Below are 20,285 nucleotides of genomic sequence, written 5' to 3' on the forward strand. Positions count from 1 at the left end.
GCATCAAAAAACACCGAGTGTGGGTCACTCTCCGACAAGCTCAGACGTGTGTGCTGGATTAACTGAAAATTAACTAATAAAATATCCCATTCAATGGATTTTACTCGAGTCCCCAGATAGTGAACGAAAATAATGGATTAAGATATTCACATGGAAAAATCTGATAAAAGGCATCTCACATAATGGGTTTTACCCTTGATGGTTCCACTAGTAGGCAACAAAGGCTGATTGGAACCCATCTGTTACTGTGAGGGACCTGCTCGAGTGGTTTGAATATGGAATAACCATTTTGTATGGTGTTATGCTGAAGACGACTAAGGAACAAGGTGTCTTGTTGACGGTCGTGGAAGTCTCTCGGTGTTAATAGCTACTGAATACAACTTAAACACTAAGTAAAAGGCACTTGATCTATTTAAGTGACCTCTATAACTACATCCTCATTTTCAACAGATAATGAAGGAAAAGGAAATATCAACACCGATGTTTATTTCTTATATTTTTTGGCATGGATTCACTAGCCAATATTCTTTGATGCTGAAATTCATATAAATTAAAACTGATACATAAAAATAGTAAAATTACTTTACTTCATACGAAAACTGTGCCAAATGTTTCCTCTGCTTGAAATTTGCCAAATACTACCAAATATTGTGATGAAGCTCCCTATATAATCCAAACCAAATATACTGTCAACATTGCTCATCACTTTAAAAACAATAAATCATTTTCAATAACAAACTGAACATAACAAACAAAACAAAAATTATTATACAAATCTCACATCATGATGGACTGAATTCGAAAACCACTGATGCAAAAATCTAAGACACTTTCCCTTGGAAATATGTATCACATTGCCATATGCTAAACTTGTGGCAGCATTCAAACTTTACTCCATCCACAGACTGCTCCTCGTCTTCCATGTTCAGGCATTACAACAACAAGCAGTACCATCTCTTAACATTTCAAGCTAATTGATTCCTTCTTCATTTTTGACAATCACTTAGTGTACTGATCACTATGTGTCTCCTTTAAAGCACAGCTGTTTACCATACTAGCCATCAAACCCCTTTATATAACACCAAGAATGATACTTCTGGTCAGTTATTAAACTTTCTTACACAATAAAGTTGGCAGGCCAGGTTATTCATTTATATAAAACCTGGATTCACCTAAAGCTGTTGCTATTTACTGGTTTCAACAGATAATTTAAAATTAATATCTACCACCCCCAAGACTGTCCCTACCTAAATGAATGTGTCTTTCCATAAAAATAAAATAAAAAATAAATAAATAAAAAAAAAAGCCCAAGAACTGTTATTGGCATTATCAGCTGCAAATTAATTTCTACACAAAAAGAAATATGGCTGCTTGCTTATGTATTGATGCTCTCTAAAGGATTACTTTAAATAACCTTAAGTACCGAAATATTACATAAAACAATAAACTGTCTGCAGGAATCATTAACTCTAAATATATTAACCAACACTGTCCTATATAAATCACATCCCTTTTCGACACACGTCTATATACAAATATTATAAAATGATTTTATCCTGCACAAGAGGAATTTTACAATGGCAGCTCGATGGATAATTATTCATAATGAAGAACTTGTAACTGCTAGCTGTTAGTGTTAGTTCAATAATTTAATATTAATCAACTTCACCTATAAAAGATGAACACATTATTACAAGCAAACCATGAGACTATTAGAAAATATCATCTAGGTCCACAGCTAAGGGAAACCCTGCCTCCTCATCTTTACTCTCAGACCGTTATCTTATGAAAAACTTATAAAATAAGATCTGGAATGCCCTCTGCAGCAGGGTCATGAATGAATAATTAAACAGCTTCACATTGGCCCCAACATGGTCAACAACATGCTGAGAACACCAGCCCAAGACTACAATGCAATCTTTGACTGTCCTCAACAAAGAGAAGTTGTTCAGCAACTATTAAGGGTCGTGCTATGAGCAATGCCTCAGGTATCCCCTTAGCAAAACTTGAAGATCACTAAGGCATAATATAGAGGAAGCTAAACAATGTTGCAATTGCTGATTCAAGGGCAGGACTGGGTATTTGTGGTATATTGAAGGAAGCTCCACTTTTCATAAGCTTCTCTTTGGATGACATGGTTCAATCAACAGCAGCCCAGACATATCCCAGGCTACTACTAATGCTGCCACTCCATCACTTCTAGTCCACTAAAACTACTGGTCCGGGGGAAGAGGTTTCAGTTCCTTGATCTGCTTAATTAGATAGGCTTTTTCATCATTGAACTGTTCATCTTCAGAGCGGTCTGTATGGAAGCGTGTCAAGAACTCTACAAGCTTGTCCTGGTTTCGCAGAAGGATTTCCAGGATGGGCCGAGGCTTGTCTGGATTGGCAACAAACACCTTAAACACATGGAAGGCTTCAAACTGGATATTTCGAGATCTCTCCTTTAACATTATCATCATCAATTTCAAGTTGTCTGGATTACTGATGTATCGCTTCATCACCTGAAATTTTCAAAACATTATTTCACCACATCAATAATACTGGCAGGTAATTAAATACTTATGGATAAATCAAACCTACCTACATAGAGTAAGGTCCCACTGACAACTGTAAATTTTGTTCAGTGATCACAGTGTTTTTGGGTATGAAATTTCAGTGAACAAACTTGTATTCGATTTAATGAGAAAAATTCTGTGTGATCAACCTTGCATTATCGTTCATGGAATTAGTCCAGTCACTCCTTGGCTGTGTTTGAGTACCAGCCAAGCCAGTACACTCATACTCATATTCTATAATCTGAGGTACGGTAAAGGTCATTGGCAGGCTTGACGGGTCAGTAAGCCTAGAAATCATGGTAGCACTTGTTTTCTGGGCATAGTTCAGGCTAGTATCACATTCAGCATATATTGTGGATTCAAACCAGATATGCTGCCCTTAAAATGTCTCTAAGCAAAAACAAAAGTGATGGTAGTGTGCGTAATAATACAAAAAGAAAAAGTGATTCGTCTAAAAATTAGTTTTTGCTTCCGAGATGCCAGTAACTGCATGCACCTGCCAGCTGGCTTATACCTCCATTTCTTCACCCTACCTGTCCATCTTTCAACACTTCAGTTCTAAGTTAATTAGCAAATATGGAGAAAGAAATAGTTAAGTAAAAATAACATGTGTGAATTTGTTTCAGAATTTTTTTTTTAATTTTCAAGTTTTTAAAATTATCACATGCTTATACATAAAATAAATAAATAAACAAAACAGTCCTACTCACAGAAAAGTTATGTCTGTCTAATAAAAGTTCCCCGAGTAACTTGAGTGACTGTCTTCGAGTCACATAATTATCAGAGTTGAGGAGATTCTCGTACTGTGAGAATACACGGTCGTAGTTTTGTTCTAGGAACTCTGCACACAGCATCTTGTGTTTTGTCAGAAGCTCCTGTAAAAGGTTTACTATTGTAGTATTGTACTGTGATATGTACACAAAAACACTTAATAATCCTACTTTTCAACATATGCATGATTACTAGTACAGTCGGCCCTTCACATACGCGGGTTTAGCATACACGGATTCGCAAATACGCGGATTGCCCAGCCGGAGGAATATTCTGTACATTGAAGTAATTGAAATACATTCAAATCGCGTGCCATTCAAATCGTGCGTGGCACCGCACACCGCCAGCCACCCCACACACACACACTCCCTCACTCAGTCAGTCTCGCTGTAACCACGCTTGTGTTGACATCAGCATTGTAGGGCGACCCTGATTTTTTGACAAAAAAATCATTAATTTATGATATTCCTTGTTTATAGGTCGACCCAAGTTTTTGAGGGTATTGGAACAACAAAACCTTCAGTAAAAACACTCTACGTCCTATGAACTGAGGCTCACCGTGCCTGAAACACCGAGTGCCGAAGGCAAATTGTTTACCATTTATTATTACGACACTTAACACTGAAACGCGGGTAGTTTCAACAAAAATATTGTATATTTCCATTCAAGTATTTATTCAAGTCAATTAGGAGGGAATATTATTGTAATACAACAGTTTTTTAACTGAAAACCATTCGAAAAGCGATTACGGTAACATCTTTTGAACGAAAGAAAGCGAAAGTCATTGCTTTCGTCATGATTTTATCCCACTTTCCACTGTAATACGTACGTCAATTCAGCAAAAATATTACATTTCTATATTTATTTCTGAGAATACGTATATTCATTCAATCACAGTTAAGGTAAAATATACTTGTGATGTAATATTTTAATGAAAATACGGTATCGTAGTTTTCTTTTGTTTCAAATTTAATTAACAAAGATTGATGTTTCAAATGTAATGAACAAAAATTTATGTCCAGTATCTATAAATAAACTTTAATAAATGAATACTTTATGTTTTACATCGTCCTGTGCTACCATACCATGGATTTGGCTACTTTGGGCTTGCTATGATGACGCAAGAGATCTGCCCTGGCAACTGTACCAACACTCACAGCTGGTGGTGCGTTGGTGCATCGTTTCCATTGTTTACTGGTAGTTATTGGTAAATATTTTTAACCTAACGAAACTATTACACGTTTAGAGGTCGACCCCCAATTTTTTGCCAAATAATTTGGTCTTAAAAACTCGAACTACACACAGGTATATATGGTAAATAAGGACATGGGGGGGTGGCGGGCAGCAAAAGTACACGGATTTCTAACATTCACGGGTATCTCTGTTACCTAACCCTCGCGTATGTTAAGGGCCAACTGTACTGTACACTATAAGACACACACACAATATTTTTACACCATAGTTATAGCTAGCAAGCTTAATGTGGAGATACATTTGGTATAGTGTATTCTTTTGACAAAGAATGTACTGCATTATTTTTCAATGTATATAAGTGTTAAAATTACGTATTTTCCTTATTCTTCTTATAATTTAAAGTTAAATATATCTCAGTCTACTTCTTTAAGATTTACTCCCATCAATGGAAATGAGATGAAATAAGGCAAGAAACCACATAGGCCTACCTTAAATGTGGAGAAGGCATCAGATGCAATGTCAAAAGTAGATACTTCTACATACTTAAAAAAGTTATAGAAGTCATCACTGTTAAGGATGATTCTTGTGAGGGCCTCATATCTGGCACACTCCCGAAGCATTGTGCCACAGTGAAGGGCAATATCCTGGTGTTCATATCTGGGACACAGGAAACATTTTAAATAAGTGCACATTCTCAGGTTTCAAGACTGACAAAAAATTATGTTCCTTTGTTTGTTGTTGTTATGTTCCTGTGAGAGAGATGAGAGAGAATCCTTGGCATCACTGATAAGCAAAAGTTTCAATAACCTCAGGGAATAATACCATCATAAATATCTGACAGGATCTTCCACATGTTATAATAAAAGGTATCCATGTAGAATTTTATCACTACATAAAAGCAAAAATAAAAAATAAATAAAGCACACACACACACAGAAACCTTGATGGGGTGCCCTGTCTGAGTAAGGGTATCAAAGGTAATGTGTATCCTCAATCTAACTCAGAAATTCAAAAATTAAGAACTGTGGAAATGAAAGAAGTGTTAGACAAAGCTGAAAGAAAGATGTAAATGAATATGACTTTCTACATAAGCAATGAGGAAAAAAATCCTCAATCCAAGGGAAGGAATTCAAATTCTCATCAGTCAGAAATCACAGTGAGGTCACCAAAATGATGGACAATACCTTAATTCCAACCAGCTGTAATATTGATATTAAAACAGGTTCATTCACCCTTAATGATGGACTGTAAAGTAACTATTCACCGTTTTAAGTAAATAATTGCCGAGTCTGTTTACAAGACTACACACTACCAACTTATAGCTTTCTATCTTCTTACAATCCCTAATGTAAGTTACACCCTGCATATACCTCTAACAACATCAAGCCAATCAGTTGTTTTCTTAGTCGTTCGGGAGCTAGCTCTCAAACGACTAAGAAAATGGCTGAATGAGTCACCTAAAATTTGTAACAGCATGGTGGTGCATAGAAGATGAGCAAAGTCTAAAATGGGAATTATATGCAGGCAGAAATTAAGAGTCAGGTTGGGGAGCACTAATGGAGCAACTAATATTAAAGCAGTGCATGTGAAAAAAATATGCATCAATATACAGGTGCTCCTCTACTTATGAACAAGATCCTGAGGCTTGTTTGTAAGTACAATTGTTTGCAAGTCCAACTTTACTCTTATAGATACCAAACATATTGAAAAAAATGAAAAGATTATGGATATTTAGTACAGCTATACCCTTTAATACAGCCTTAAAACCTGGCTCTCTCTTCTCCTCTTAGGTAATGATTGTTCTATCTGGAATTTTCTTCATAATAATCCAGTCTCATCCACATTAAACACCTGTTCTGGCAGGTAACCCCCTCATTGATGATGTTTGTATCTCTGAAAGTTTGTAAGTTGAACGTTCTTAAGTAGAGGAACACTTGTACAACAATTGCAACATTAAATAATTCTAAGTCAATTTACTTTAAATGTGTTAATAACTTAAGAGCTCAACAGTATAAATGGTAAATTATCTATAAAACACTGAGGATATCACTTACCCCTTCATGAGAGTAAAGAGAATCTCTGGTTTAGTACAAATATATTCAACTGTTGGGGAACGAATACCTATTTGCCTTCGCAGGATGTTATTGAAGATCTGAGCCACATCCTTCTTGCCCTGTAAAAGATCTTCATAAATGTAATGTACAATGAAAAAAAAAATCTCATGCATCAAACATCATTACTACATTATAAACATGAATTTAAATAGAAAACCTGAGTACTGTACTGTACGATTCTTGCACAATACTGTACACACAACCATACCACTGTATGCTCCTGCACGTGTATACAGTGCTAGTTATATCAGATACAGTACAACTTTTAGAAGCAAATTTTAATTCATTTTTAATGCATTTATTCCAGAAATAATTCCAACATATGTCTCTCTACACTCCTCTCTCCCCAGTGTCCAAGACCCATCCTCAGCCATCATTTGAATCATCCCAAACACTCTAATACATGTTAAAGAACCAATATTATTGTCAATGTTCTTAAGATTTGTCTGAACTCCATTTAACCATACACAGTAGCTAGAACAAAGAATACAGGTACAGTACTTTAATGCTACAAAACGTGTTTCAACTTTGCCTGATGCCCGCCAAGAGAGAGAGAAGCTGCAAGACACTGTGCAGCTTGGAGTGCTGCCATCAGGTAAACACAGCTAAGCTATGCAAGCATGGAAATTCACTGTAAAACAGTGAAGATGATGACCCAAAAATTTTTTATTGAATATATTCCCCTACTGAACAAACACTTGACTATTGCAGGGTTTTTTCTATAATAGCATGTTAGAGGTGATAGGATTGAATCTTTCTGAAAACCTTTCATTTCCTCTACCATGTTTGAAAATTTTTCTAATTCAATTAATAGTGTAATCAGAAAGAGTCGTGTCTTGCTAATACTGTAGTGTCACTGAACATTCCATCCCCTGTTGCTGGCTGTGGCTGTGTTAGCACTAATAGTAAAAACGTATTATCTGTATACAGTTGATAGGTCACTCACCTCGAAGTCTATTCTATGAAGGTTAAGAATAAGTAGCAGGAGCATATTGGTGTTGTAAAACTCGTGTGCCAGCTGCGCCAACACTATATCCTGAGGTTCTGAGTCAGTGGTGCCATAAAGCATCGTTTTGATCTGAGTCAGGCTCTTGCTAGTGTCCTCTTGTGCCTAGTGAACAAAGATGAATTTAATTGATGTTATGTATAATGAAAACCTGCACACAGTTCAAACTCATACCCATCTCAAAGCCAATATCTAACACTCAAGCAGGATGGATGTCATCTGCACGTCACATCTTGCAGCCTTAGCTTCAAGCACTAAAGTGGACACAGCACTGGTTCCAGTGACTTACATGAACAAAATCCTGTATATGAACAGTATCTGTACATCTAACATTTTTATCTTGGTGCTGCTTTGTGCTGGAAGATAAATGCGAATATGTCCCCTACTTTACTTAAATTCAGAACATCATTTTTAACATGCAAATTAGTGGTACACACTCCCCAAAAAGTATCGGCTCCCCCGGGCCTGATGTATTTGGAAATGAACACACACGTGTATAGCAGCCTCGGTTCGGTTGGTATTTCTGATTGTGAGTTGTACCTTTCGTTCTTTTTACTTGCACCTGATCACCATGATACCTGCAGTATACCACCTATTCTCTACATAATGTAATAAAATAGGATGAGTTGTGATACCATATGCAAAACCAATAACGTCATGAGTAAGCCCGCTGATTTATGGCACCTTAGATACTTTTCAGCCCCAGGGATGGGTTGCCAAATAGGAATATAACATTACTAAGTTTTCATGAATCAAGGTTACAATGGAATTGCTTGAAACAAAATACTAAACACTATGATCCGATATTATATTCATTTGCAAATACAGCCCCCCTCCCCAAATACTAATCAAGGTTGACACCCTGGAATGTCTGCAGGTACTAAAAGACAGGTTGGATGAAAATATTCATTTGAGACAGTAATTTTAAGAGGTGTGTGTGTGTAGACACACACACACACACACACACACAAAAAAATACAAATAACACACAGAAGTTGGAGGGTACCATTAAATAATCAGAAACAATTAAAGAAGTCTGTACATTTTGAATTGAGATTTTCCAACTATTATTATTTACTTTAGAGTAGGTGTGTGTGAGTGTGTTTACACACACACACACACACATGTAAATGTATTTTGTATACTGCAGGTAAGGGAAGAATTCAAGGCAAACACAAAGGAATTGTACATTTTTGTACACAAGTAAAATGTAACACTTCTGTCAGCAAATATCATTCACGAATTTGGCGATTCGGAGTCATTTTGAGAGCCTAACCCCCGCGAATTTAGAGGGCCTACTGTATATTAATTACAGGTGTATTATGATGCCATATAAAATTACACTGACATTATGATTTACTACATTTCGATATTATTTCTACCTCAATTGATGAGGTAACAATTATGAATATAACGTATCATCTCATGATTCATGCTGGCTACAGAACATTATCTGATACACACTACGAGACGATGTCGTTAAGTCCTCCCATGGGATTGACAGCCACTATGGAGACATCACAGGAAACACGAGGCAGTATCACCGCCCTTCACGACATAGGCCTAAGCAGCAAGGAGATGTGATATTTATCACACTGTAAAATCAGTGCAAATTGTGTTTTAATGAGTCTGGTCAGCAGAAACACCACAGTAGTTCCCGACTTACGACAACCCGGACATACGACGGCCATGGTCGTATAAAATATTTTTCACATTACGTATTTTCGAGTCCTGACGTTAGTGATCGCGCAGTGTACTGACAAAATGTTTATTTTTGTAATTCCCTTTAAAATGGCAGGCAAGCATAAAAGTGAGAGTTCTCGTGGTGCTGAGAAGAAAAAGAGACACCCATTTTAGAATTTCTATATTATTTTTGCCTTACGACCAATTCGACTTACGACCTGGTCGTTGGGACGGAACCCTGTCATAAGTCGAGGAGAGACTGTATTTGATTGCCGTTGATATATTATCGCTACATTAATATCATTTGTATTACTCTACTAAAGATGGAGCACGGTGATGCACCATAATTACAACAAATGCCAGAAATAATAACTGGCAACCTCACAGATACGAGGAAGGCAGGCTGACCAACATAATGCAGGAATCACAATTAGTAATCGGAAATATTCGTCCATTGTGACACATTGTATCGATGAGAAAAGGGACCAATACTTTTTGGGGAGAGTGTACATGTAAAATCTCAGGTTACAACTACCTCCACCACATTTCTCCATTTCTTAATATCTGAGTTAACTCTAAAATTTGATCTGGTACAGTATATGATATGCCATTTCTTATCAAGCATCGATCACCTCAACACAAGCCTCACTAAAACACTACTGTACTCCTCCAGTGAATTACAATACTATTTCAGAAAAAAAAAAACACAATGGTAAAACAAAAGTACAACTGAAGGAGTTTGCACCAGTACAATCCAATACTCTGTACAGTATGTTGTACCTTTTCAGCTTTTTTGTCAGATCGTTCAAGAGCTGTAAGGGCATCCTTGAGGGCTTTAGACACCTCCTGGGGACTTTTTGGGCTCTTGCGAAAAAGGGACATCGCGGTGGCCTTCCTCCCCCGCCTTTTATAACACCATCACCTGCAAGCCAAAAAATAAAAAATAAATAAATAATCAATATTGTATTCTTTACCAATGGTAATATGAATTGTCAACATTCATAACATTGAGCAATAACCACAGGAATCATCCATCAACATTACAATATTCAGCACTAAGCTAAGGAATCAACATTACAACATTCAGCATTCTTACAATAACCCTGAATGATGAAAGAAATGTATTTTTATAGATTAAGTATGACCTAGCTTACAATTTCATTATCAGAATAATAGAGATTTTGATTCAAGACATGTTTGAACCAGATGGGACATTAGTCAAGTCAGCCACTTTGGTGGGCAGCAGGTTCAGAATAAAACCTGTGACTAGCAATAAAACAAATGCAACTACTGTAATATAATGAAAACAAACACGCCAGTTAATAAAAGCAAGGCAATTTCTATGACACTTACATATACAGGAATGAAACACCACACTCTTAAAATTCTTAACAATTTACTGCACATTATGGGCAATGGAGTTAAATAACATGTGAGTACCTGTACACTAATTTTGATAAACAAATAAGCGTCCACCAGGATAAATCTCTTATCATTCTGCGTTTCAACTTGGATATGAACAGCCTCTCGCTAGTTTATCCTGACTTTTGTCTTTATTTGAAGCCAAGGTTGTGTGATGGTGTTTTTGTAGGTCTGTTCAATGGCATAATTCACACAATAATATTCTAAAAACCTTGCCTTCACCCTACAAATGTTACAGGCTGTCTTATATTACAAGAAACATCATATGTACCAAAATGTGTGTACCGTACTCTACACAATACTTGGTATATCACAAGGTTAAGGTATGGACTGATCTAAGTGTACAACAACTGACTTCTTACAGTCCAGTTGTGTAACAGAAGCAAACCTGGAAATATATGTCCATACTTGCACCCAGGTTTGAGTACAACATCTTATGAACAAACTCAGTCTCAACCTTTCGCATTATGCTGCCTTATGTGAGCCTCTCAGACAAATTCAACAATCAACGCTCTCTTACTCTGTCTTCATGAATTATTAGTCATGGCATCAGGAGACCTGGATCTAATAAGATATTTTCATGATTAGCTTCGAACAATTCTCAACAGAAAAAAAATCACTACAGGCTACATCATCTTTAAACTCCACAAAACAATTTAATTACAAATCAATAGTTTTGAGAAACTAGGAAAGTGAACACTGCCAATGAGTGCACTCTAATATTAGATACTGTATATAATTTAACAATTTAAATTTGTGTTCTTACAAGAGTAAGAGTGAGACACCATTTTTTTTTACTGTTTATATACATGTGGAAATGCATGTGTGTGTTTTATTGAAGTAATTTGTGTAATTTGTGATGGCTACAGTGGTAACATAGCTTTGCAAATACTGCATTTAAGATCCTGATGGCAACATTTATTAAAACATCTTTGACTTTTATCAGTGTACTGTACTGTACTGTACTGTACTATGTAGTGATAAAGAGGTAGCTATAACCTCTGGCTAGGCTGATAAGGATCACTACTAATCTGGTTCAAATGTGTAGCCCACTCAACAGAGACCTTGTGCACTACTTATCTCGGAATCTTCCAAATGATGATACTGTATATATCACTACAAAATAAGTAAAGTACTGTAGCAGTAAACATTAGTTTAATTAATACTGTACCATTTACAGTACAATAACAGTCAAGTGATGGGCAGATGATACTCATCAACATGGTCCATACTGTATAGTTTCTGCTCCTCAGAGCTGGCTCTGTAAGCACACAGAGCTCAGCTTGACAAGCCTCTGTGTCACACTGTAGTTGTTGACAACTTGAGGATACAATAGATCATTGTGAAACTGTTTCTTTCCCTCTACTTTAATAAATTAGTTAATCTTTCTTATTTTTGTTGGTCATTTCCACCACTTATCATAATTCCAGCAGTTCAAGTGGTCAGATTGTTCTTTGAGACAACCTTCATTGTCCACAATTAGTACAGGAGGAAACAGGATTTCACGGGGAAAACCAGTGATGTTTGGTAAAGTCACACTAGATAACACCCTTCTCACATCCATCCTGGGGACTTGAGCCGATGACCGCAATGGTGAGAGGAAAGCACACTACCCCTGTACCACCAACACCCCTAAACATTTGAACTGTTAACTTGCTCATGTCTTTCAAACTAACTGTAACCTGTCTTCCACCACCTAAAAATATTCATTTTTTTCTCATACAAGGACTAGCCACAATGAAGACAACTGTTTGTGATTAGAGAATTATCTATAAGAAAAAGTTTTAATGAGAAAGGATAACCTACAATGTGGGTGGTTCATAAAGGCTCCATAAATTCAAATCTTTGTTTTTTTACCCATTATCTTTCTTTCCTTCTCTCCATCTCACATACATATCTATCTAAATAAGTGGTGACTTTTTTACCTTCTAACACAGTTTTACCCCACTTAATGAACAATGTGCATTCCCAAAAATGTTTTCATAAAGTGAATTCCAATTCAATGGGACTAAATTTTTCCACAGTATCCCATGTTAAAAGCCAAGATGTCTTTTACCCCAATTTTTTGTACTAAAAATCCCTCCCATAGTTTAAAATTAGACAAACTTTAGCCCAGAGAAATATTGCAGTAATTAAAGAATAATTCAGTTCAAAGATTAAATATAAAGTGCTGGAAGGCAAAAATGGTGTGTGAGTGTGTGTACCTTGTAAAAGTGAAAATTCTTTGCACTGTTCCAAGAAAAATGGTTCCTAATTTGTCTAGTTCATTAAGTTAAATTTTGGACACTTAAAGTTCACAAAACAGAGGAATAATTGTACCAGTAGATTATATATAATTATCAGTAAATATAATACGTACTGTACAGTTGGGTCTCACATATCGCGGTTAATGTAACCCGGAGGGTCCCGCGGAAAGTGAGGAACGCGTAAAGTGAACAACATAACATATGGGATTAATTGAAATGGAGTCCAGGCCGATCCCCAAACTCCACTTTTTGACGACACATAACTATGTTGCAGTAAAAATTTTATCTTAACTTTATGATGGTATGAAAAAACAAGTAATATAGAAGAGGTTAGGTTAGGAAAGATAAAGGTTAACATAGGAAAAATGAAGGTTACCTTAGAGAAACTAAAAGTTAGGTGGAACACTTACGGTAGTAGAAGAGATGGGTCGGCATACGGGGATGGAGGCTGGTTCCGAGGCAGAGGGCAGATTACTGGCCCTCAGGTGAATCGCCATTACTAGGTGAATCATCATCACTGTCACTTACAGTTGTCAGGGCTTCCCTGACAAATCCCTCAAAGTCAACTTCACTGTCACTATCACTGGCTTGGGCTGGCTGTGGTGGGTTGCGGGTGAAGAAATCTGTTATGCTTTGCTGACGGCTGGCGTTGATGTTGTCGTGATACACCTTGATGTACGGCTCCATAGCCTGCACCAGCCGGTTATGGAAGACTTCATAGCGGTCATCGTCATTGTCGCGGGAAAGGAAGGACTTCATCTTCTCTGCACACTCCATGGCACCCTTAATATCACTATGACTTAAATTGTGTTCTTCGGAGACTGACGCACCTTCTTCCTCCTCTTCACTGACGTGTTCTTCTTCCAACATCTCGTCGGCAGTCACTTCAGGATTTCTGATCACCTCCAGGATGTCGTCGTTGGTGGTCTCGGAGAAGCCTGGAACTGTAACAGTCTGCGCAGCTTCTCTGGCAAGGTCCACTGCTACTGCAACAGTCTGAACCTCACCAGTCACAGATTGACTCCTCCTCTCACCTGGTATTCCATGCAACACATGTCTCCATGCGTGACGAATTGTAGCAATAGACAGCTGATCCCATGTATCGTCCCCCTCTGTTTAACTCATTAAACTTCTTTTCCAACCTTTCCCCCCACGACTATATGTTGTGACTTCTCCATCCCTCATGTCTGGCTGTGCCTTGAGCCCCAGCATGCCTTCCATCCTTTCCCCACCTTAACCTAAAAAAAAAAAAAAAAAAAAAAAAAAAATGACTCCACCAAGATGTCCACAACTTTCTTGATGTTAAATACTCTCCAGAATTGTTTGAAGAGTATTTTTTGCTGTTCTAACCGTTGTTCCTCATCTTCGTCGCTCTTGCTATCGGTGGTGGTGTCACTCAGGTCACGCAACTCTTCCCTGGTGTTGGTGTAGTCGTTCAGGAGCTGGAATTTTTTTGTTGAGAATGCAGCTTTCACATTGCAAATCAACTCCTGGTCCATGGGCTGGATTAAAGACGTAGTGTTGGGAGGAAGGAAGACCACTTTTACGTTGGGGTGACGATCTAACAGTAGGGGCGAGTGTCCTGGTGCGTTGTCCAGCAGCAACAAAATATTAAATGGGACATTCTGTTGCTCACAGAATTTCTTTACATCGGGAACAAAACAGTCATCAAACCAGGAGAGGGACAGTGTAGAGAACATCCATGCCTTACGTGCTGTCAGCCAGTGGACATTTAGCTTGGTCAGGTCCATGCTCTTGTAGGCGTGCGGCTTGCGGGCTGTGTGGATCACCGATAACTTGAGCTTACAGGTACCGGAGGCATTGGTGGTAAACAGGACGGTGATGCGTTCCTTCTGCATTTTCCGGCCCCGAATCCTGCTGGCATTCTTCACAACGTAGGACTTGGAAGGTAGTTTTTTCCAGAAAAGACCAGATTCGTCCATGTTAAACACCTGGTCGTCACTGTACTGTCCTTCCTCCATAATCTCACGTAAAAACGGAGGAAATTCCCGAGCCGCAGCACGATCAGCACTCGCTTCTTCACCACCAATGTTGATATTGGTGATCTTGTTCCGGATCTTAAACCTCTGTAACCACCCAGAGGAAGCAGTAAAGGGTTTGGGCTCTGAAGTTCCCATCTTTCGTGCCACTGCAATGTACAGTTCACGTGCGTAGTCCTTCACAGAGCGCGTGTCGACCGCCATGTTCCGTCGCGCCTGACGCACCAAGTACCTCACAAGTAATTTTTCTGTCTTGAGAAGCACCTGGTTGTGAAAATACTTGATCATAGAAGCACCTGTAGACTTTGTGATCTTCATGTGCTCCTTTATCTTGGCTGAATCCTTCTTTATAGTCCGGATCGTAGATTCGTTCACGCCATGCTGGCGCGCCAAATCAACCTGCCTTGTTCCTTTCTCCAACTCTTGGATGATGGTATACTTCACCTCGTAGCTTAAGGAACGTCGTGTCTTCTTTGGTTTAGTGCCGCTGGGTCCAGGTAAGGAAAGGTTTTTCTCTGGGGGTGGTGGTCCGGCGGAAGCCATTTTACGGAACAATGGATGCGCGTTTACACGGAGTGGCCTGGAGGGATGAAACTGCCGCGGCTAGGTCAAGCGTCGTCTCTCCTCCCTCCCTCCCTCCCCCGGGTGGACACGTCATAATACTTTAAGCCAATTACAGCTAGCAGCAGAGGGGGGTAGGGATGCATGGCCAATCACAGTCCGATACGTCATATGACGTCACTGATAACGCAACAAAGACACACACTGCGCAACCTTACCGCGCCGCTTGCCCAAGCGGAGGGAGGAGGAGGGAGAGGCAGGCAGGCGGGCGGGTGGGTGGCGCGTGGGGCAAATCTAAAAATAGCGTCGCGCCGGACACTCTCCGCGTAATGGCGTTCACGACCGCGGAATGTGAGCATGTTAGGTTCTGGCAAGGCACCGCGGTAACGGTGAAACGCGGAATGCGGGACCGCGTAATGTGAGGATTAACTGTACATAGAAAATGGTTGCCACTACCTATAATATATATTTAATTTCTTATAACCTTCACCAATACATTCAAGGGGAACCACTGTAAGACAAATAAAAAACTGTTATTAAATAAAATTAATATGTTACTGCAATTAAATAATGCTTGAAATTTCGGCAACTGTTCAGTTGAAAGACTTTTTCTTTCAACATTCTGTTACCAACATTAAAAAAAATTTAGAACTTTTTGTAGAGTGGGTGATGTCTAAAAAGAGCCACTGTAGGATTACCGCTATTTTAAGTTTGCTTTATAGGAAATTTAGACCAATCTTAGTTCATATTTTGACCTTAATCTAACCATTAGCTATCGTAATTGCCGCGTTGGGTGTTATCAACCCAAAAATAACCATCGTTCGCTGTATTAGCTGTTTATTATTTTGTAAACCAAAAACCTAATCTAACCTAAACTTGACAGAATTATAGTGCATGCAACTGTTGGACTCAGCCGGAGAATCATCCATCCATAAACAAAACGGATACTAAAATTTCTCCAGGAAACACAGTGATGCTGTTCAGAGTTCTTGCCCAGGAAGACTAGTAGGGGACAGAGTTGTGTCTTAAGAGTCTCACACTAAAAGAAATGCCTAAAAAAATCTATAGATCACTTGGTCAGGTTTGTTTGTTTCATGTCTGCTGTCAAATAGAACTTAAATCCCACTATTCACCTGGGCAACAATTGATGACAAGAACACAACACTTTATGAAGAAATGCAAAATGTTAGAATATTAAATTTAAATACTGTATCAGAAAAAGGTGTCTTTCTGGTCTGCAGTCCTGTTAATAGCTTTATTTCTTCAGAATTTCCAAAAAAAATTTATTTTATGACAATACAAATCCAGTGAGAAGTATGGATAAAACCATTTGAAATTTGCTGAACCCCTAAACAAAGGCCATCATTAGTGGAAGTTAGCTACAAGGAAGGTGGCCATCATCAGTGGGTGCTTTACATTCTTTATGTTCCGTCTTTGTGCATGTTGAGGAGGAGTAAGGAATCTTTGGCTGATGTTTAAGGGATAAGAAGCAGCAGATAGGTTAAGGCAGGCTACCAGGGGCTAAAGTGAGGTAACAAAACCACCCCAGAACGATGTTAGCAAGAATGATCCACTAGGTGGTATACACTGTACTCAAATTCTGTAATCTCGATGAATTATGTGACCTTCCTGAAGCACCAAATTCGTCACCATGACCTACTTGCTGCTTCTTAAATATTACCAATTACTTTTTTGTTGCTCCTCACCAGAATTACATTATGAGAATTAAAATAAAAAATCAAATTTCTTCAATCTGTATTAAAGAATAAAGTGGCGATCCTTTACTGTACAACACCTAGGATGAATAAACAGTAAGATTATCATTTCGGTCATCCCTATGTTTTTCCGACAGTTTTTGACGCTTTGAATGATTTTCATCTTACTTTACCTAACCTAACCCAGCCACAGAACCCAGGAATTATATCTAACTTAACCTAAATTCCTATGATTCCCCGGATGACTTAAATGATGATAATACCGAATAAACAAGACAGCGGATATTTTGCAGTGACCGGCAAAGTTCCTACTAGTGATATCTTGCCATGAGTGCGCTCTGACTGGCTCATGATCCATTACCGGTGAACAACACGAGAACTATATTTGATCATGACTGACGGCAATTGGCATTTATTTCGCCATGAGTCGATCATTGTGTAGCTGTAAACATACCTAACCATATTTCTGTTGAGCAGGGAACTTATCATTATAAAAGAGGTGACATTTACTAGAAACTAATAGAACCTGACCTAACCAACCAAAGAAACCTTCCTAACCTTGAAGGCAGACACCCCTGCCATATTAAGTATAAAGTACTCAGAGAGCACTCATGGTGAAATAGCGTTAGAAGGAACTTAGCCGGTCATGGCAAAATATTCACTACGAATAAACAAAGAGTATGACTGAGCAGCATAATAACCCGTGGTGACTCACTAACCAGTACAGTGGTGACTCACTAACCAGTACAGTGGTGACTTACAGTTACTAACCAGTACAATGGTGACTTACAGTTACTAACCAGTACAGTGGTGACTTACAGTTACTAACCAGTACAATGGTGACTTACAGTTACTAACCAGTACAATGGTGACTTACAGTTACTAACCAGTACAATGGTGACTTACAGTTACTAACCAGTACAGTGGTGACTTAGTTACTAACCAGTACAGTGGTGACTTACAGTTACTAACCAGTACAGTGGTGACTTACAGTTACTAACCAGTACAGTGGTGACTTAGTTACTAACCAGTACAGTGGTGACTCACTAACCAGTAGAGGTGACTTACAGTTACTAACCAGTACAGTGGTGACTTAAGTTACTAACAGTACAATGGTGACTTACAGTTACTAACCAGTACAATGGTGACTTACAGTTACTAACCAGTACAATGGTGACACAGTTACTAACCAGTACAGTGGTGACTTAGTTACTAACCAGTACAGTGGTGACTCACTAACCAGTACAGTGGTGACTTACAGTTACTAACCAGTACAGTGGTGACTCACTAACCAGTACAGTGGTGACTTACAGTTACTAACCAGTACAGTGGTGACTTACAGTTACTAACCAGTACAATGGTGACAACCAGTACAGTGGTGACACAGTTACTAACCAGTACAATGGTGACTCACTAACCAGTGGGTGACTTACAGTTACTAACCAGTACAGTGGTGACTCACTAACCAGTACAGTGGTGACTTACTAACCAGTACAGTGACTAACTAACCAGTACTCACTAACCAGTACAGTGGTGACTTACAGTTACTAACAGTACAGTGGTGACTTACAGTTACTAACCAGTACAGTGGTGACTTAGTTACTAACCAGTACAATGGTGACTTACAGTTACTAACCAGTACAGTGGTGACTCACTAACGAGTACAGTGGTGACTTACAGTTACTAACCAGTACAGTGGTGACTCACTAACCAGTACAGTGGTGACTTACAGTTACTAACCAGTACAGTGGTGACTCACTAACCAGTACAGTGGTGACTCACTAACGAGTGCAGTGGTGACTTACAGTTACTAACCAGTACAGTGGTGACTCACTAACGAGTACAGTGGTGACTTACAGTTACTAACCAGTACAGTGGTGACTCACTAACGAGTACAGTGGTGACTTACAGTTACTAACCAGTACAGTGGTGACTCACTAACCAGTACAGTGGTGACTCACTAACCAGTACACTGGTGACTTACAGCGGTAAACATAAACATTAATCACACAACACAAGGGTCAACAGGTGAGGCCTTGGGGTGACCTGACCTCCACCTCAAACACCAATATCAAGGTATTGAGGAGGGGGGCGCGGTGGACCTGTGACCTGGCTCTCTCAGACGCCATTATCACACACTCACCAGCTTCTCGCCACCCCGACCGTCCTGCGAGAGCTGCTGGGGGGTCTAGCTCACTCCTCACCACACACAGGTAGATCTAGCCTCACTTTGCCCCGGTATCAACAGCTCCTAACACTGATTGACTATCAGTGTTGAACACTTTTACTGGGACACAACTGCTGACGTGATCCACCAATCAGGGCGAAGGGTGGGCCGTCTCCACCAATCACACCCCAGTATTTCTTTCATCAGCCAATCAAATGTCAGATTCTCCAACATATTACATGCTCACTTTTAGGAGAGAGAATTTAAAGCTTAATATTAGTTTACAAAGCTTAGATTGTTTCAAAATTTATTCAGAATAAAAATATGTAACATGATGAAACTTCTACATAGACGTGGATCATCAATATATCCATTGTAAACAAGATAAAGTATGTAATTTCCATATTTTTTTATTTATATTTATTGATAGTGATATTATAACTTAACTATATAGAAAATATAAGAGTAAAAATATGAACCATACAGAAATCATATTGCACACTGGAAAGGATTTACGTTATAGTCCTTATTTACCAAGGCAAGAGGCGCGAAATTCAATTTTATGTTATGACGCCTCCAGATACATACATACATACAACACTTACTTAATAATCAACACTATGTATGTTTGACTAACTTGGAAAACTTTTTATAACAGATTAATGAAATTATAATAATAGTAGAAGTCAATATAACTATGCCATATAGTTTTTCTCTTCCGTTATCAACTTACTAAGATTTTAGGCTTTGCCCTGTTGGTTGCCTTTTCCTCCTCCTGTAACCATGGAGACGTGACAACCGCTGTGTTATAAGTAGATAGAAAGATAAATAAATAGATGTTCATCACT

General features: G+C 38.6%; 1 protein-coding gene across 1 annotated transcript; it reads right to left on the minus strand.

Moving 5' to 3' along the window:
* Positions 1–479: 479 nt before the first annotated feature.
* On the minus strand, positions 480–19,583 carry LOC121873523 (protein Mo25-like). The gene is made up of 7 exons (XM_042377118.1): positions 19,414–19,583; positions 10,107–10,248; positions 7,584–7,748; positions 6,578–6,696; positions 5,012–5,180; positions 3,269–3,433; positions 480–2,504 (listed from the first exon to the last, which is right to left on the minus strand). The coding sequence occupies exons 2-7, from the start codon at positions 10,206–10,208 to the stop codon at positions 2,214–2,216; spliced, it is 1,011 nt and encodes a 336-aa protein (XP_042233052.1). The 5' UTR covers positions 10,209–10,248; positions 19,414–19,583; the 3' UTR covers positions 480–2,213.
* Between the last annotated feature and the right edge of the window lie 702 nt (positions 19,584–20,285).

The sequence above is a fragment of the Homarus americanus genome, unplaced genomic scaffold (genome assembly GCF_018991925.1).
Source record: "Homarus americanus isolate GMGI-L3 unplaced genomic scaffold, GMGI_Hamer_2.0 scaffold30858, whole genome shotgun sequence".
In the NCBI taxonomy this organism is placed as follows: domain Eukaryota; kingdom Metazoa; phylum Arthropoda; class Malacostraca; order Decapoda; family Nephropidae; genus Homarus; species Homarus americanus.